The sequence below is a fragment of the Staurois parvus genome, unplaced genomic scaffold (assembly GCF_062004578.1).
Source record: "Staurois parvus isolate SC_StPar_1 unplaced genomic scaffold, SC_StPar_1.0 ptg000520l, whole genome shotgun sequence".
Classification (NCBI taxonomy): Eukaryota; Metazoa; Chordata; class Amphibia; order Anura; family Ranidae; genus Staurois; species Staurois parvus.
In genome coordinates this window covers 2,765,708-2,787,053 of record NW_028318316.1, presented here as the reverse complement: position 1 = coordinate 2,787,053, position 21,346 = coordinate 2,765,708, and the positions used below count along the sequence as shown (strand labels likewise).

Below are 21,346 nucleotides of genomic sequence, written 5' to 3'. Positions count from 1 at the left end.
TTCTCACAAATAGAGCTTTCTTTTGGTGGTATTTAATTGCCACTGGGCACTTTACTTTTTGCGCTATAAATGAAAAAAGTGCAAAAAATTTGAAAAAAAAAAAAAAGTTTGTTTCTTTTATAAAATTTTTCAAACAGGTATTTTTTCTCCTTCACTGATGTGCGTTGATGAGGCAGCACTGATGGGCACCGATAGGCAGCACTAAAGGGCACTGATAGGCAGTACTAATGAGGTGGCACGGATAGGCGGCACTGATAGACAGCACTAATGAGGTGTCACGGATAGGCGGCACTAATATGCGGCACTGATAGGTGACACTGATTATGGGTACTGATAGACGGCACTGACTGGCATCACTGCTGGGCACTGACTGGCGGCACTGACTGGCACAACCCCTGGGCACTGACTGGTGGCACTGACTGGCAGCACTGCTGGGCTGCACTGGTGGGTGGCACTGGTGGGCAGCACTGGTGGGTGGGCACAGGTGGGTGGCACTGGTGGGTGGGCACAGGTGGGTGGCACTGCTGGGCACATGTAGGTGGCACTTATGTAGGTGGCACTTATGGGTGGCACTGCTGGGCACAGGTAGGTGGCACTGCAGAGTGGCACAGGTGGGTGCACTGCTGGGCACAGGTGGGTGATCTGCTGGGCACAGGTGGTGCACTGCTGGGCACGGGTGGGCAGAGCTAGTGGGCGCACTGCTGGGTGGAACTTGCGGGTGGCACTGCTGGGCACCGATCATCAGGGCACTGATCATCAGTGCCCTGATGATCGGTGCCGATCCCCGCTCTGACAACTGCCGGTTCTCGGCAGTACTTTCCTCACGATCTGACAGCGTGAGGAAAGTGCAGCCGAGAACCGGCACTTGCATTTCCCTGTGATCAGCGTGTCATTGGACACCGCTGATCACGTGGTAAAAGGCCGCTGTGATTGGCCTTTTACCACATCACATGATCAGCTGTGTCCGTAGGACACAGCGATCACGGAGATCGCCGGGTGCGCGCCCCCTGGGGCGCGCAGGAGAGCACGTTCTGGGAGGACGTCATATGACGTCCACCCAGAACTGGCCGGCTGCAGTGCAGCCGTCATTTGGCTATCTGCGGTCGGCAGCTGGTTAAAGAACAATATGGCAATACATCAAGACCTAGGACAGGTTTTGTCCCGAGTTGAAGAAACGGAAGAAAAAGTGGACAAGCATACTCAAATAATAACAGAGCTGAAGAGCCAATTCGAAGAAATGCAACTTGAACAAAGGAGATTGCAATATAAGATAGAAGATCAGGCGAATAGAAATAGAAGGAACAATCTGAGGATTCGGGGGTTACCTGAAGGATCCCAAGGAGAAGATTTAAGAGATGTAATGAATAAAGTGCTAAATCCACTAATAGACAGACCTATAACAGATCAACTGAAAATGGATAGAGTTCACAGGGTAAAGAGACCACAAGGAGTGACAATGGGAACCCCAAGGGATGTGCGTTTCCACTATTTTAAAGCAAAAATATGGGAGAAGATGAGAGGGATACCTTCAATAACATATGGAGGGACGAATTTGCAAATCTATGCAGATATAGCACCTGAAACATTAGCAAGAAGAAGATCCCTGAGACCATTGTTAGAGCAAATGCAAACAAAAAATATTCAATACAATTGGAGGTTCCCCGCATGCCTGGTTGGATGGAAAGAGTGACGTTCAGCTAGACTGAGGTTCCCAGAAGATCTTCAGGATTTTGTGAGCGATTAGGATTACAAGTACCTGATATCCCAAACTGGACAGAGAGGAAGAAGGAGGAAATGGACTGGGAAAGGAGAGGTGGAAACTAAACCCAAGAAAAAGACTGCTACAGAGATGACATTATGTGGGAAAGAAGGAAGATAGAACAAGAGGAAAGAGAAAGAGAAGGGGAAAAAAGGGAAAAGAAAGAGAAAAGAAAATAAGTCCTTAGAGACTTTATAAATAAGCGTAATTAATGGATGAGGCAGAATAGAAAGTCACTTTTGAGCTAATCTTGTGCTCTTTTCCCTCCCCCTCCCCTTTTTTTTCTCTTCTCCTTCCTTCAGCCTCTATTCTTGTGTAAGATAATATAAGGGAAAAGCATTTCAGAATGGGTAATGGGAGAAGACATATAAGTGAACAAGTGAAGTGAGAGAATAGATGAGCCCAGAGGTTTGGAGAGAAAGGTTATATAAGGTCAGGACACAGGGAGGCCCAACATACCCTAGAACATACACCCTAAAAAGAGTAGTAGGGGGTGGTAGGAACCATTTATGAATGGTGTCCAATCCCAAATTAGAGGGATCAAGGGTGGAAATTAGAACCACAATAGATCCAAGGGCTAGAGATGAGCCATATGGGTTTAATAGGTAGGGAGCGGTGGTGGCGAGGGGAGGGATGAGGGGGAGGGGGTAGGCATGGGAATAGGAGGGACGGGGAGAAAAGGGTACACTGAGACTCTTCTTTGGCTCCAAGTTTATTATATAGATACCTCCCTCCATGTGGATCAAATGAAAAGAGGTTTTAATATAAAGGGATGTTGGATGTACTTAACTTTATGACCTACAACGTAAAAGGATTGAATACCCCGGTAAAAAGACATAGGATTACTAGGGAAATCTGGCAGTGCTCAATTGATGTTGTATTTTTACAAAAGACACATATCTCATGATGCAAGAGTTAAGTTACAATCAAGGTACTACCTGACCTGGTACTATGCAGACTCGCGAACAAGACGGGCTAAAGGAGTAGCTATTGGGATTGCAAAAAATGTAAGATTTATTATATAAAACAGGTTGGAGGACCCAAAGGGTCAGTTTCTGTTTTTGAAGGGGAAACTATATGGTATGGAATGTATGCTTGCAAATATTTACTGTCCAAATAAGAATCCAATGGTCTATGAATAGGATATGTTAAGGAAATTGATGGATTTTAAGAAAGGAAAACTGGTTGTGGCTGGGGATTTCAACTTTTGCATGGATTCACAGCTGGATACTTTGTTGCATACGAAGGAATGGAGGCGAACATTTAAGATCCCTAAAAAGGATGTTACATCAGTGTCAATTGATAGATGTGGAGAATCAAGCACCCAGGGGTAAGGGATTATACGTTCTATTCCTCAGCACATGTGATGTAATCCAGACTGGATTATATAATGAGAGAAAATAGATTATTGGAGTCGCTAATTAAATCCAATATTGAAATTACATCACTATTAGACCATGCACCAGTCACAATGAAGTTGAGAATGGGAATGGATTCCTATAAAACAAATGCATAGAAATTAAATGAGACACTCTTACAGGACCAGGAGACTGAAGAAAAAATAAAAAAAGAAATAGAGCAATATTTTCAGTTAAAATAAACTGAGGGTGTCTCAGTTGCCATGGTGTGTGAAGCCCATAAAGTGTACATCAGGGGTATCCTGATTTCTATAGGGGCAGAAAAAAAGAGAAAACAGGTCTACAGGACCAGGAGACTGAAGAAATATAAAAAAAGAAATAGAGCAATATTTTCAGTTAAAATAAACTGAGGGTGTCTCAGTTGCCATGGTGTGGGAAGCCCATAAAGCATACATCAGGGGTATCCTGATTTCTATAGGGGCAGAAAAAAAGAGAAAACAGGTCTAAAAGAAGAGAAAAAATAGAGGAATTACATGAATTAGAACAAGTACATAAAAAAAGAATAGAAATAAAGGTACAGCAAAAAATAACTTTAAACAGAGAAGCGCTAAATTACCTAATTAAATAGGAAACAAAAAGGGTTTTCAACATGGTGGCAAAAGAAAGATATCCATGGGGAAATAGACAAGGGAAACAATTGGCAAGGATGTTAAGGAAAAAGAAATCAGTAAATTATATAAAGAAGATCCGAAACAAAATAGGAGAGATAGTGTATCCAACCAAAATGATCGCTAACGAATTCCATATATACTATAGTTCGCTGTACGCAGTTAACCATAAGGATCAAAGAGACCCAGAGGGAGAAAGAATGAAAATTCAAACATATTTAAAAACAGCTGGTTTACCTAGATTAGAGGAAGAAAGATTGGCAATGCTAGAAAACCCAATATCACAAGAGGAAATAAAAATATCATTAAGAAGTACAGTGGCGGGAAAGAGTCCAGGGCCTGATGGGTATACAGTAAGATACCATAGGAAATTCAAAGAAAATTAGTGCCTAACATATGTGCATATATGAACGCATTAGGAAAAGGGACGAAAATGAGGAAAGAGTCGTTGCTGGCACATATTACAATTATACCCAAAGAAGAAAAATATCTCAATGCACCAGATACAGACCAATATCACTATTAAATATAGATACGAAATTATATGCTAAAGTCATTGCTAGTAGGATGAAAGATCTATTGCCAGAGTGGGTACATCTAGATCAGGTGGGGTTTATACTAGGAAGAGAAGGAAGAGATAATAGCCTGAGATCGTTATTCTTCTTGAAAAAGTATAGGAGGGAGAAATCCCCAGTACTTTTCCTGTTGATAGGCACTGAAAAAGCGTTCGACAGGGTAGACTGGGTATTTATGATGAGTACTTTAGAGGCAATAGGGTTAGGACCCAAAATAATGCAGTGGATTAAAAACTTATATAGTCAGCCCTCAGCAGCAGTGAAGCTCAACGGTTCATTGTCGCAACCTTTTATAATGTATAATGGAACAAGGCAGGGATGTCCACTTCAGATCTCCTGTTTTTATTATATTTAGAGCCTTTGATAGTGAACATATGAAATAGTGTAGAAATAAAAGGAATTCAAATTGGAGAGGTGGAACACAAAGTTGTGGCGTAAGCAGATGATATGTTAATTTAGGTTGTAAATCCTAGATTAACACTATCAAACTTAGTGAGAACACAAACTCTATAAAGAGCTGTCAAATTTTAGAATGAATCTTTCAAAGTCAGAGATATTGAATATTAATTTACTGAAGGTAGAAAGACAGGCTATACAAGGAAAGTTCCCTTTTACATGGAGGCATAAAGAGTTAAACTATTTCGAGGTTAAGCTAACCCCGTCATTGAAGGGTATATACCATGCAAATTTTATCCCGTTATTAAATGAGATGAAGGAGGAATTGAGGAAAATTTCAAAAAGATCGCTTTCCTGGATAGGGCAAATAAATATGGTTAAGATGGTGATATCATATATCCTATATAAATTTCAAATGCTACCGATATATTTGCCACAGGTGTATTTCAGGGTCCTGAAAAGAATGACAATGAGATATATACGGGCAAATTAAAAAACAAGGGTTATTCAAGAGATCCTATATAAAGATAAAATAAATGGGGGCTTAAATATGCTGGATTTAGTATTGTCACGAATAATAGAATGGGTTTATAATTCACATGGGAAGAGTTGGTAAAGATTGAAAAATCACTAAGTGAAGCACAATTAGATAAAATTATATGTATCGCACAACAATATCGTATGTTTGCTGAAAATACCAGCAACTTCACACGGAATGTCTTTAGGATATGAGATTAAATTTAGAAACAAAGAGGATGGGGGTATAAGTTACCACTAATACCACTAGTTAGAACAAAATATTTCACAGCAGGGGAGAATATTATATCAGGGATGTGGATAAAAGATTGGAATGCATTTTTAAAGGATATTATGAAAAACCAATGGTCACTATTCCGTACTCTTTACTTTACTCTTACCTTTCCGCTGCCTTTGACACAGTTGACTCTACTTCTTCCTCTCCGACTCCTCTTACTGTCGGGGTCCCCCAAGGTTCTGTCCTGGACCTCTGTTATTCTCAATCTACACTTCTTTCTTGGGTCAGCTGATACCATTTCTATGCTGATGACACACAAATCTATCTCTCTACTCATCAGCTCACCCCATCAGTTTCCTCACATATCACCGATTTACTAACAGACATATCAGACTGGATGTCACACCACTTCCTAAAACTCAATCTATCCAAAACTGAGCTCATAATATTTCCTCCCCCACGTGCTTCTTCCCCTGATTTCTCAGTCAGGATCAATAGCACCACTAACAACCCATTCCTGCGTGCTAGGGGTAACCCTGGATTCTGAACTATCCTTTTAAGCCTACATCCAATCCCTGTCCAAATCATGCCGCCTCAGCCTCTGCACCACCTCCAGAATACTCCCCTTTTTAACCAATGATACCACAAAGCTCCTAATTCACTCTCTGGTTATATCTCACCTCGACTACTGGAACTCCCTCCTCATTGGCTTACCTTTACATAGGCTATCCCCCATCTAGTCCATCATCAATACTGCTGCCAAGCTCATCCACCTCATTGTTTGCTACCCCTCTCTGCCAGTCCCTCTACTAGCTTCCACTCACCCAATGAATACAATTCAAAATACTAACAACAACTTACAAAGCCATCCACAACTCTGCCCCCAGCTACATCACCAACCTGGTCTCAGAATATCAACCAAACCGCTCTCTTTGATGCTCCCAAGACCTTCTCTCTAGTTCCCGTGACACCTCCTCCCATGCTCACCTCCAGGACTTTTCCTGAGCTTCTCCCATCCTATGGAACTCCCTACCCCAATCTGTCTGGCTATCTCCTAATCTATCCAACTTTAGACAATCCCTGAAAACCTCTCTCTTCACAGAAGCCTATCCTGCTTCCACCTAGTAAACTGCCATTTATTCCCTCCAACAGCACATCCACCCACAGCTATTAACTTTTGCATCACTCAACCCTTTCTCCTAGATTGTAAGTTCTTATGACCAGGGCCCTCTGTTTCCTCTTGTACAAAATTATATTGTAACTGTAATGTCTACTTTCATTTTGTAAAGCCCTGTGCAAACTGTTGGCGCTATATAAATCCTGTATTATAATAATAATAATAATGAAAAAGAGAGAAATATGTTCTTTTCAGGAATTGAAACACAAAAGGGATATGTTTTCTGTGATGGATGAATGGCAGTATTATCAACTAAAACATTTTATTACAGCACTTCCACAGCCAATAAGAGAAGTTGAAAATTTGCACCCATTAGAGCATTTGATGAGTTTAGAAGGAATACAAAAACACTGCACTTTGCGTATGTATAAGATACTGACTATAATATCTGAACCGATCTTACCACATTGATTAAAATCTTACTTTTCAAAAGGGGTGTACTAATTTATGCTGAGCAATGTATATTTCAGCCTACAAGTCATTAGATATGGTGGTTGCATCAGCTTCTTTTTAGGCTTTTCTATCTCTTTTTACCTTGTGATCTGGCCAGTAACACACCTCCTGTATTAGATAGACAGATGAAGGGGCGGACTGACCATTTGACTACTCAGGCACTGCCCGAGGGCCCAGGGTCAGTAGGGGGCCCCATGAAATGCCCCTGGGATGTCCTTTGAGTGTGGGCAAGGACACAGGGGCCCCTATTGCTCGGGGACCCCATGAGTTGTCAGTCCGCCTCTGGACAGATGTGTTTTGTTACGATTAGGTTTTCTGATGAAATCCTCATTTTTGGAGATTCGGATGTATACTAATATTTGAATAGACATAGTAACAAATGTCAACGAATCCAAAAAAAAAAATTATAACAAAATTAACAAATGCATTTGTTTCATGAATTCTGATGTCACATGATGCGATAATAGTCCAGGCCCATGGGGAAATCATTTTGTTCGATAATTCGAATTCGGATAATGAATGGATCCAAGTTTCATTCCATTCATTAATTCGGATGCACATGATGCCAATCGATATTGCTCAATCAGCTCATGCCATTTCTCTTGGTGGGTTGGTCTGAAAATACCTAATTCTTTCCGGTAGAATCTGTCCAATTCTATAATATATTGGAATCTATAGCAATCTTACGGAAAAAAAGGCAACATTTTTTAAATCCACCTGCACCAACAAATATACAAAATGAATGCTGAAGATACTAAATGAATTCCGAAAAGGAATCGGTAACATAACAAATATTACAAAAAAAAATTCTTCAATGAACAAATGCATCTAAAACTAAATGATATGAAAATTTCAAGCATGCACAAGTCTAGTATTAGAATGCCTCCACTCTTGATGAATGAGTACGGGGACACCATTGCCAGTCTGGAGGAGGGGAGAGTTAGGTGTACTAGATTTAAATACACTAACAAATTTAGGCCATACTCCAATACTTTATAAGCATTTACAGCAAACAGGTTTTTTTTCTGTTGGAATATAAGATTTACATGAATAAATAAGAGCTAACAATTGTAAGTATCATACAAAAAGGTAACAAGCGAGCACACGATACAATGAAGCAGCTAGTATGAAAGGATGAACCCCTATATCCTCAAATATGACTAAAATATAAAATGCAGCGCTATATGATATAATCAATAAATGAAAGTGACAAAAGTGACTATATACAGGAGTGAAGCGCATATGATTAAGCGCTAAAGTGACCACTATGCAATAAAGTGTCTCGCCAAGCTACCATGGCTAGTGTCAAATGGTCTCATCTCTGTAACTGATACATTCTGCTGGAGTGCTTGTTCTTTTGAAAAACGGCAGACTTACTGGCTGGATCACCAGAAGAAAATACAAGAATGAAAGCCTAAAAAAGAAAATGAATGCAGCCATTTTTGGTTATGGAAATGGTAAGCGGCAATATATTAATTGTTTGCTTTGACCTATATCCTTGACTCACTTTAACTGAGTCAAGGATATAAGTTGCATAATCCACAAATCACCACTTCATAAATTCTAGAATGTAAAAATAGTAGAAAAGTAAACAATGAACAGTTTGTTTCAATAAAAATACTCTGTTACTCAAAAAGTATATTGCCAGAAATTTAAAACTCCAATTTCAACTCTAAAACATAACTTCACAGTCCAGGTCACTAATATTTAGATTCTTATATTAAAGTTCAAACTAGAATCGTCAGTGACAGGATCCTATTCTTTTACAGAACAATAGATATCTGTGCTCCTATTCCCCTTCTGTTTCTCACTTGATAACTCAGGCGAATAGTCACAACTTCAACCACAACAGAATACTTTGTCCACAAGTAAAAAATGGCACGGTTCAAACACCTTTTGTTCATCCCACAGTGTGAGTGCCAGGCCATCTAGGAGCATGTCTCACTCCATGGAACAATCCCAATGGCAAAATTAAGGGACACACACCACATACACTATATTGCCAAAAGTATTGGAACACCTGCCTTTACAGGCACATGAACTTTAATGTCATCCCAGTCTTAGACCATAGGGTTCAATATTGAGTTGGCCCACCCTTTGATGCTATAACAGCTTAAGCTCGTCTGGGAAGGCTGTCCACAAGGTTTAGGAGTGTCTATGGAAATGTTTCACCATTCTTCTGGAAGTGCATTTGTGAGGTCAGGTGAGAAGGCCTGGCTTGCAGTCTCCGCTCTAATTTATCCCAAAGGTATTCTATCGGGTTGAGGTCAGGAGTTCCTCTACCCCAAACTCTCTCATCTATGTCTTTATTGACCTTGTTTTGTGCACTGGTGCGCAGTCATGTTGTAACAGGAAGGGGCCATCCCCAAACTGTTCCCACAAAGTTGGGAGCATGAAATTGTCCAAAATATCTTGGTATGCTGACGCCTTAAGAGTTCCCTTCACTGAAACTAAGGGGTCAAGCCAAACCCCTGAGAAAAAAACCCCACACCATAATCCCCCCTCCATCAAACTTGGAAGAATGCAGTCAGGCAAGTATCGTTCTCCTGGCAACCGCCAAGCCCAGACAAATCCATTGGATTTCCAGACAGAGAATCGTGATTTGTCAGTCTAGAGAACACATCTCCGCTGTTCTAGAGTCCAGTGGTGGCGTGCTTTACACCACTGCATCTGACGCTTTGCATTGCACTTGGTGATGTAAGGCTTGGATGCAGCTGCTTGGCCATAGAAACTAATTCCATAGCACTCTCTACACACCGCTGTTGTGCTAATCTGATGGCCATATGAAGTTTGGATGTCTTTAGCTATTGACTCTGGAGACAGTTGGTGACGTCTGCGTACTGTGCATTTCAGCAAATCAAACAATATACTTTCATGCACTGGACCATACATGTAAATAGAACACAAATAATGTAATATTTGTAATGTTATATCTTCACTTATACTAGTATGTTTTAAAACTAGGAAATAATTACACTTTGAAACTCCGATACTGTATGAACAATTGAACAAATCCAAGCATATCAAAGTCAAATAAAAGCAAGTGCATGCATTGACACTGCAAAATCACAGCTATTATAAGGAGTAGACAAATTAGCACATTCTCACGTTCCCACATTTTCTCCTAATTTCCGTGCAACCAGTACTGTATTCCCTTTTCTCTACAATGCTGAAAATGTTAATCTTTTCTGGTGTTTTCTAAAAATAATGCTCAGGTTAATCCATGACTATAATGCAGAACTCTAGACTAATCACTAAATACATAGTTGTAAATCTAACTCTTTAACACTAATGAAGTATTTACTCTGATTTTCTGCTCTCTCCTCCTTTCAGCAAGATGCCAATATAAAAACTAACAGCACTGTGCAATGCTGGTTTTCTTTAGTCTGAGTCCAGCTGTTCAGAGGATTACAAAAAGTGTACATAAAACAGCTTTATATACATATACTAGATGTATGTAAAATACATTTAATGATTTGAACAAATAGACTACTGAATAAAGGTCACTTATATCCGCCTACAGTGTAACTGTATTTATTAGGTGCCAGACAGGACTGCATATTGAGACATTTTTATTACAATAAAAGTGTAAATGCCCATTCATTAAATCCTTTGCAGAGAACCACCCCTGCAATTTTAGGAGGGCATCACAAATCTGATAATTCCTGACCAAAATCTGGAGGGAGCAACACTCCCTATACCCTGAATAAAAAAACGGATGGCCAGAACCCTTCACCATTTTGGAGCGGCTAGCATACATTTTTTTGAACTGTCTGAACTGATATTCTATATTTGGGCTATTGTGTTTACTTAAAGTTATCTATTTCAAACATCCAGTCTGGTCATCGGGTTTTTGAGGCTCTCGTGAGGGTCCCTCCATGGGTCATTGAGGGTTCATTACTTGCTCCCTGTTTAAGACTGGGCTCTTTTTGAGGAGGCAAACTACTACCTCTACCAGAAATATCTTTGAGGCCTAAAAGGTCCTGATGACGTTGGTTATTCCATGAAATGTGTAGACCGTTGACCTCTCTCCATCCTCAATTACGCCCATTGTATTGTATTTAAATGTCACATTTTGATGTCTAAAGACATTTTTATGCATTAACTTCTATAATAAAATAGTGTTGGAGGTTTAAATATAATTTTGTGTTTCCTTATATACTCACTATTGGAAGCATAATTGAAGTCCGAATCATATGTGGTTCTATATTTTGTCAGTTACTTAGGAATGATGCCTCCATCAGTATAACTAAATGATTTTACTTATTTATTTATTTCCACCCCAGTCCTTCTGGATTTATATACTGTAGACTCCCTACATCCCTACGTCCATTTTGAAAAACTATGTGCATCGAGTACCCCCAATATGCCACAGCCTTTCGCTGTCCTATAGAGTGCTTACTCCCTTGAGCACTGCACCCCTACTTATATTTCTAAATGGGAATCAGAATTAGGAACCATTTTTACAGAACAACAAGATTACAGCATTCTAAGACTCACTCACTCTGCATCCATCTCGAGTAAACGTTCGGGAAATGAGTTTTAAAATTCTGTCCAGATGGTATAACATTCATCAGACATTGCAGAAACTTTTTCCCCAGTATGCTGGAGATATCAACAACAGGAAGGTTCTATGTTATGTCCAGTGCTGAAGAGCTTCTGGAAACAGGTGAAAGATCTTTCAATTAATATGACAGATGTAAATTTAGGAAACCATCCAGCTGCCTTCCTCCTCCATCTTGCTCAGCTCTTAACAAAAAAATATAAATGGTCACTTTTAATCCATTTTTTAAATACAGCAATAGCACACATTCTGTTATGAGGGAAACAAGCACACTCTCCCCCAATTAGTCTTTGGCTTTGAAAAGTCAATAAGTTAAAACTATGGCAGATATTGGGACAATGGCCAATTGGAAAGGGGAAATGTTCTGTAAAACTGGATTTTACTGGTTAGATTTTACTTTCTCAGCAGAATACCTTGAACTGAAGACATGGGTGACAAAGAGGATATACTGATATGGTAGAACTGTGTAAATGTGTGTTAGTGATTATACCAAGACCCCGTCCTCCCCCCCCCTTATTTTTCTTCCCCTCTTTTCCCTCTCATTCTCTTCCCCTCTCTAGGCCTCTCTGCAAGGTTATGTATGACCTATTCTCTTCTTGGACTTACCTTTCTTCTCCTTTCTTAGAGGCTTGCATGGTTTCCATTATACTCTGCATAAAACTAATGGAACCTATTAGAGATGAAGTATCAACTTCCTTGGTCTTCCTGGCCTCATAGCCACTTAATGGTAACGTATTTCATGCTTTTATATGATGTACTAGATACTGTGATGGTCCTTTAATCTCATATTTGCTCCAGCCTCAAACATCTTAACTGTAAACTCCTATTCAGAGTCTCCATTCTATAATCCAGGGCTGTACTGATGCATATTTAAAAGTGTTATCATGTAGGCCTGTATTTCTTTGTTAATACCACTGCTGTCTTTTTTTAATGGCTGTATATTTTCTAAAATGAAAAATAAAGAATTTACAAAGAAAATCCTTTGCAGAATTTCTATAAATTTGCTTGACTTAAATATGATCTGTTAAGCGGATTATAATTTCTTCTAATTTATTTGTATGATTTATTGTAAATAAAATGTAAAAAATGGCTTATGTATATGGTCAAATATGATCACTTCCAAACATCAATGATTGTCTCCATGCCTTACTGTCGGTCATTTAATAGTCTGTGATGCAAGCTAATAAATTAATTTTACTGCAGTACATTATCTATTACTGCACGAGTGCTCACAAATTCGATTGCTCCACTTATTCCAAATAAAGATCCAGTGAACCCTATAACAAGAAGATAATCCCATATTCCAGATTTGATCAAAATTTGTTTAGAAAACACAACTCAGGCAGATTCATAGCTGAAGGAGATATAAAATACAGCCATACCAATCCTTTTTTAACTTTCAATTAAATGACAAACAACATGCCTGTCAGCACTGAGCCAGGGCATTAAGAGGCCATCCCCTTATCTCAGAAGAGTACAGGTTGATAATAGGAGTGGTATATGTTTGAATGTCTTCCAGCAATGTACCAGCTTGTATGTTTGGTGCAATGGGCTTGTATTTCCAATGCAACGGGAGGGGTTCACATACATTGTTTTTGGAGAATATAAAGCTGAACTCCAGCCTCACCTTCAGCATTGCACAGTTATGCAGGCTCCTTTCCTTTACTTTTTGCTTACTATGATTTCATTGCACATTGTGAGCTACTCACAATATGCATTGGAAGCTTCAGCAAGTCAGAAAGTCTGTTTCATTTCCTGGCTAGAGGATGGACAGCATCAGCCTTACTGTCCCTAGCACACCCTTTTTATTAATTGTGTTTCAGCTGTGTTTCAAATATAGAAACCCAGCATCACATGTCGGTGTTACCTAGGGTGTTCTGCAGTCTACCTAGGAATGCTAACTCCATCATTTTACCAGATATCCACCCATCAAGCCATATTGATATTTGCTTAACTCCTCCTTGTATGGAGGGTTAATATGACATTTTACGTATAGTAGAAGAAAGCACTCTGCTGGCCCCATCCATCAACCATTATCTGCCTGCAATTTATAGACACGCATAAAGGGCCCAAATAGGATATGTAAATGAAAACAAAATGTATTTAAAAATATCATTAGTGTGTTAGGTTGATTAGATTAAATTGCAAATTAAAGTAGTACATTTCCAGCAAGACAGATTGTTTGGTAATTTACATCTCTACTTTTAGATTATCAACATTTTATACAACTATAATAGGTTACTGCAGAGTTAAACATTATATAACCCTGACCAGGTTAGTCTTAACATAATATTCACATTATCAAATATTTTCAATGACACTAATGTTAAATTGGCCTCTTTAAAATGTATCTACAGACATTTTTTTAAGCAGCCACTTTTAGGGTTGTCAGGCTTTTTTTGTTTCCTAACACCACTCCATGTTGTAATACTGTATGTGTCTATGCACACATAGACTTTTATAAGCTTTTAGTGGCAGAGGCCTTTAGAGGCAGAAAAAAAAACACTGCCAGTGCGTCCAGGCACAACAGAGTTTGGGCAGAAAAAAATGCTTGACACTACTAAAATCTGCTAAATGTGCCTAAATGCTAGGCGCGTTTAGCACTTGAGCATTAATTAATTTCAATGGCCAGTATAAATGATTTATTATAGCCATCTGACCACCCACAGGTAGTTAGAGGTCCAGTTGCATGGCAGATTAGATGCTACTAGGGACTAGAAGCAGAGTAGATAGGCTGATACTGAGTTCCAGTATTACATCACAGTTTCTGCTGGTGAGAAGGTTAGTTCCAGGCTGGTTGGGCAATGGTTGAAGGATCTCCCCAACGTTACTGATTCAATCTTCAGGCCTTTAACACTAAGAAGAGCAAAAATCCTGATCAACCTCAGGGGTCCCTGCAACTGGACATTGCTGGAACATTCATTTGGAGATAGCTCTATTAATAACTATATATACCCGGGTATATAAGCACAATTCCACCAGAACACCTGTTGAGTCCTTTGTTAATATTACTAGTTTGTCCATTGGATGTATGTAATATCATTATCCTTCTATTACATAAAGCTTATATTATTCCCATACTGGTGTGTAACTATGGTATTTACTTATGGTTTTTGTTATATGCTGGCTGCAGTAGTTCCTCTTCTTTCAATTACTTTGACTGGATTATTTCCAACTGGAAACTTTATTATCAAACTCTTCCACAAGTTTCTGGTTCTGACAATAACACACAATATCCTGCGGCTACAAATATTTTTGACAAAATTCATTGAAACTGAAATTGGTTGTTATAAGAAGACCTGCAACAAAGAAACCCTTGTAGCTCTGATCCCCAGCATATTGATTACAAGAAAGTTTAAGTTCAAGGGGTAGTTCTATCCCTAGCACATTCCTCAAAATATTTGTAATTTCCAGCAGTAAAGTAATCATAGCTGGGGTTTCAGGTCCCAAGAAATGTTAGCACTTTAAGTTGGCAAATGAATGAATAGCTGTTATGCAAACACTGAATTATAAGAACATTGACATAAGTAGTGTATACATACCTTCTGTACTCATATCAGGTGTGGGTATCCATATGTAGGTCATTCCGACATCCCTATATAACATGAACATGGTATCTGGACTCATGGGTTCATTGTATCGATTGCAGGCTTTACTGTTCTGAACAATGTCCCACTCAGTCTGAAAGTTTAAGACAGCAGTCACTCTTAGTTCATGCTTCATCTTGATTGTAACATGCTCCAGCTGCCGTGGACAACTTCCCAACCAGATATTGGGTAGTATTCTGTTGAAATACACAGATGCATAGTCAACATATGAAAATAAAATTGCACTTTTATGCCAAAATGATTTACATAATTTCTCAGACTCCCCTCAATTTCAGGGTATGATAACATTTTGGGGATTTAGCTTAATTACATTTTCCAGAATGCTCAGCCTTGCAATACAAACCATTTACATGACAGGAGCAGTTTCATCATTCCTTCTGACATATTACAGTGCAAGGGCCAAGTGAATTGCTGCTAGACTAGAGCACTGTCACAGGGGAGATCACATGCTCCCACATTTTCATTAGACAGCACAGTGGCTAAATGGGTAGCACTTCTGCCTGGCAGTACTAGGGTTGTTGGTTTGAATCCCACCCACAGCACCACCTGCCTGGAGTTTGGCCCTAGTATGTATAAATATGAATGTGAGTTAGGGACCTTAGATTGTACGCCCCTTGAGGGTTAGGGACTGATGTGAATGTACAATATATAAGTAAAGCACTGCATAATTGGCGGCGCTATATAAGTACCTGAAATAAATAAATTAATAAATAAATCAGACAGTGGGAGAAGCCGTGGCAAAGCACTGGCATGGTGATTATCAGTGGGTTGCAGGGGCGCCCTTTAAACAGATGTTGTTGCTTTGCATTGACTGGACGAGATGATGGTTTAAATTTATGTTGCCAGATCTCCTAATGTTATGCACTTGGGGGCTAAGAATATGCATGCATCATACATACTAGGGGGGTACAACTGGGGGAATCAATAGTGGAGAAGGATCTGAGAGTTTTCTGGTAGATCACAAGCTTAATAATGACATGCAATGCCAAGCTGTGGTTTCTAAAGCGAGCAAAATTCTCTCTTGTATTAAAAGAGGTATAGACTCCAGAGAGAGAGATATAATTTTATCCCTGTATAAATCATTAGTAATACCTCATCCGTATTTATGCAGTTCTGTTTTGGGCACCAATTCACAAAATGAATATTGGGGAACTGGAGAAAGTACAGAAAAGGGCAACCAAACTGATAAGAGGCATGGAGGAGCACAGCTATGAGGAAAGATTAGAGGAACTGAATTTATTCTGTCTTGAGAAGATGTATAAATACATCAGTGGTTCATATAGTGAATGCGCTGTAGAGTTATAAACCCTGAGGTAATCACAGAGGACAAGGGAGCACTCTTAGGGGTTTATTTACTAAAGCTGGAGAGTCCAAAATCAGACTCCCTTCTGCATAGAAACCAATCAGCTTCTAACCTCAGCTTGTTCAATGAAGCTTTGGCAATGAAACCTGGAAGCTGATTGGTTTCTATGCAGAAGGGAGTCTGATTTTGGACTCTCCAGCTTTAGTAAAAAAAACCCTTTATGTCTGGAGGAAAAGATTTAATCTTAAAATACAGAAAAGTTTCTTCACAGTAAGAGCTGTGAAAATGTGGAATAGACTCCCTCAAAAGTTGGTTCTGGCCAGCTCAGTAGATTGCTTTAAGAAAGGCCTGGATTATTTCTTAGATACACATAATATAACTGGATACTATCATTTATAGGTAAAGTTGATCCATGGGATATCCTTTTCCCACTTGGGGGATCAAGGAGGATTTTTTTCCTCTGCAGGAGCAAATTGGATCACACTTTGCTGGGGGTTTTTTGCCTTCCTCTAGATCAACTGTGGGTATAGGATTATAGTTTTTTTTATGGTTGAACTAGATGGACATTTGTCTTTTTTCAGCTAGACTAACAATGTAACCTGTTCAGTGTCATGCGGCAGACCTCACATTTGAACCTAAATAGAGACTTCTTACACAGGAATGTGAAGTTTACTCTACTATAGGCTGTGCATACAGGGCAACAAATTATATCATAAAACTACACAATCAAAGCACATCCTATGCAGGTGGAAAACACATGGCACAGCTAAGAAGGTTTATAAGGTCTTTAAAACAGCAATAAATCTGCTAAGTACACTTGCACAGTTTTCTTTAAGTAGGTTGTTCCAAAGAAGAGAACTAACCATGGTTCTTCTGTAGATTTACGGTGCCTCATTTGCTTTTGTCTCTTTATGGAATCCCAGACAGACTCAATTATGTTGAGATCAGGGCTCTATGCAGGCCATACCATTTCTTTTTTTATTACACTAGTTCTTTATGACTTATGATTGCATATTTGGGGTCACCACTGTCCTGCTGAAGAATGAATTTAGGACTGATTAGATGCCTCCCTGATGGTATTGCATAATGGATAAGTTTGATCTTGAGGAAGTTCTGTGTTGGAATAAAATATATCGATGTAGGTGCAATTTCCAGTTGATACAGTTATTTGGCTAGGCAGGCAGTGTGACTTCCATCAGCCGGTATAAGCAGGGTGTGTACTAACTCCAAGAGCTTCTTAGGGACAAGAATCGAGGACATTGAATCAGGGGGAGAACTACTGACTTACCTATACCTTAACCTCCCTAGCGGTCTGATTATGTCCATATTTCTGTGCTCAAAGCGGTACATATTTTGCATGGAAATATGTATTTTTTTTTAATGTAGGCCTGTAATTTTTAGGAATAACTCACTGAAATCTGTCCAAACAAGAGGCTAGTAAACATCCCCGGTATGTTACAATTTGAAACACAAAATCAGAAATTATAATTTAATAAATAATCATAAAAAATAATAATATAATAATAATAAATTTAATTCAATAATATAATCAACCCAAAAACACTGAAATTTGAAATAGAGCGCCAAGTTCGCACATCACTGAGCAAAGTAGCAAAATCGTTTTCAGTGTCTGATGACAAATTTCCCCATGAATCATTATCACTCAATTCTGCAAGTGGTTCTGATTTACTGTGAAAATTGTAAGTATAAGCGCCTTGATATAAATAAATGTAAGCTGCTGTGCACAAAAAGGTAACCAATATCAGCAGTGCACTGCTCCTTCTGGCTGCTCCTTGATGCTGAATATGAAAGAGCAGGAAGACTATGTCTATGTACCGTCTGTAAAACACCGGTTTCCTGGATGGATCATTGCAGAACAGTGGAGGTCTGCCCACCCAGAGGGATACTACCCACCAGGATCATAAGGGGATCCCTAAGGGAAGAGGACCACCCACACCAGTCTCACACTACCTAACATCAGAGGGAGGACTACGCATTACCTGATGACATCTGGATTATTTTACACAAAGTGCTTATAACATGCGCGTCTGGTGAGTGCGCATTACCTTCACCACTATTGCATGGATACTGGACCCTATAGTCATCAGAACACAAGAGTCACTTTATTCTGGTTCTGATTTACTATCACTGTTCTCTAGCTGGTCTAAAACCGCTTTTGACCTAAAGGGATGCTTTTTGGATGCCATGGATGTTTCCCAGTTTCCAGGCAGAAAGTACAGTAAAAATGCAGGCAGGGCACAGGACAAAGCACTAGGGACAAAATGTATGTGAAATGGTTTGATACAGTAATGTTTTACTATGTGATTTAGTGTATTTAGGGAATGTCGCTTTTTGTCATTTTAAAATTTCCCGCCATTCTGTCCCCCGTACGTCCCTACACTCTCGCAGGGGACGGAACCCAGATGACAGATGCCTGCCGGCATCTGCCGGAGGACATTGCTGGGGACACTGCAGGAGGGACATCGCGGGAGCGCAGGACAAGGTAAGTGAAGAACAGATGCCTGAGCAGCGCCGCATGGTAAGCCCGAGTGTAGCTCGGGGTTACCGCTTGTAGTACTGAAACTTTACCCCGAGCTACACTCAGGAATACCGCCAGGGAGGCTACGAAAGCTTTATACATCATATGGTTCCTTGATCGATTGACAGTGCATGCACTTTCCATGTTTATGGAAGTATTCCCTGCCCTTAGAGATTGTGGATTTATATGTCTTTTATATACTTGATGCAGGGTGACTACAAGAGATTCTCACTCCATATACACAGTCTTATTACTGTAAGAATATTTGCAATAGAGGTGTGAGATATGGGAACATCCTGCTCGTAAACATTGTGGATTTGTATGCCTTCTATATACTTGATGTGGGACTGTTACTTTGTAACAAGGGAATCTCATGCCAGACTGGATTCAGTTTGGCATGCTTCACTCAAATAATTAGCAGATGATTTGTTACACAAAGAGTCCAAACTATATCATTGGCAGGGCTTTTGTTTATTGCTGGGCAAATCATACTGGAAGCTTTCTGCCTAATGAGTATGGGCTCACGTGTCATGTAGAACTAATACACTATGTATATGTTTACACGCAGCATATGTTTAATCATACATGGGATACATAATGATATGGGACTGAATGTTGCTGCTATTTTCAGCTGGCAAATATTTATTTCATATAGCGTAAAACTTATAGAAAACCCACTATTTATGTACCTTAACGTGAAATCCTATTTAAAATAGTAAACAGTATATGACCAAGTAGACTTGCACTTCTAATTGAAACATTGAAACATCTAATTACCATTACTGAGAGTGGAAATGTTAAGATTCCTAATTAGGTTAATATCAGATTTTTCTACTTCCTCAGTGGATGAAAACTGAATATGGGATTTTCTTCCACTGTGATCCATGTTCTTGTGTGGATAAATTCCCCTTATAAGAACTCTGCCTTAAACAATTAGCTGAGGAATATACCTGTTGATATAGAGAGCATAGCCTGATATGTCTAACTTATTACATCAGCATACCTCAATTTTGGAATATAGCGTAACTACATCTGCTGGACTTTTGGGGGTGATTAGGGAAATATTTGTTGATGCCAACCCGTATATAGCATTTAACATATTGAAATTGATATGTAAATATGATATGTCATGATATGATCTATATACTGTATATGATCCCTACTTATATCCAAAAGCTGGGTTATATTGAATATACATAGTTCTCGCTTTATGCCTCTTAAGGTTCATACTGTGTATGCAATACCAATCAGACATTACATTGTTATCAGCTTTTTTAGCTTTTAGATTTACAGTATCTCATGGAAATATTGACACTTTGGACATTTTCACTTAGGGGTGTACTCACTTTTGTTGCCAGTGGTTTAGACATTAATGGGACACCATTTGAGGGTTTATTTTACAATTAATGGCTGTGTGTTGAGTTATTTTGAGGGGACAGCAAGTTTACACTGTTATACAAGCTGTACACTACTACTTTACATTGTAGCAAAGTGTCATTTCTTCAGTGTTGTCACATGAAAAGATATACCGTATTTTCCGGCATATAAGATGACTGGGCGTATAAGACGACCCCCTACTTTTCCTGTTAAAATATAGGGTTTGAGCTATACTCGCCGTATAAGACTACCCCTCTTCCAACACACACCAAATAAAAATGAAAAAACATCAGATTTGATTTCAATATGGTATGCTATTTCAGTATGGTATTCCAATGATGGGGTGCTATTCCTCCCACTGACACCAATGATGGGGCACGATTCCTCGCTCTGACACCAATGATGGGGCACTATTCCTCCCACTGATACCAATGATGAGGCACTACTCCTCCCACTGACACCAATGATGGGGCACTATTTCATCCACTGACACCAATGATGGGGCACTATTCCTCCCACTGATACCAATGATGGGACACTATTCCTCCCACTGACACCAATGATGGTGCCCCATCATTAGTGTCAGTGTGTGAGGAATAGTGTCCCATCATTAGTGTCAGTGGGAGGAATAGTGCCCCATCATTGGTGTCAGTGGGAAGAATCGTGCCCCATCATTGGTGTCAGTGGGAGGAATAGTGTCCCATCATTAGTGTCAGTGGGAGGAATAGTGCTCCATCATTGGTGTCAGTGGGAGGAATAGCGCCCCATAATTGGTATCAGTGGCAGGAATTGCGCCCCATCATTGGTGTCAGTGG

At 39.5% G+C, this 21,346-nt stretch overlaps 1 protein-coding gene across 1 annotated transcript in view; it reads right to left on the bottom strand.

Annotated features, from left to right (window-relative positions):
• The window catches only part of EPM2A (EPM2A glucan phosphatase, laforin), a 145,602-nt gene that overhangs the window by 21,909 nt on the left and 102,347 nt on the right, over nt 1-21,346 (bottom strand). Inside the window, exon 4 of the mRNA XM_089690194.1 lies at nt 15,247-15,488. Coding sequence (XP_089546320.1) covers nt 15,247-15,488 — 242 coding nt within the window. The remainder of the gene's footprint in view (nt 1-15,246; nt 15,489-21,346) is intronic.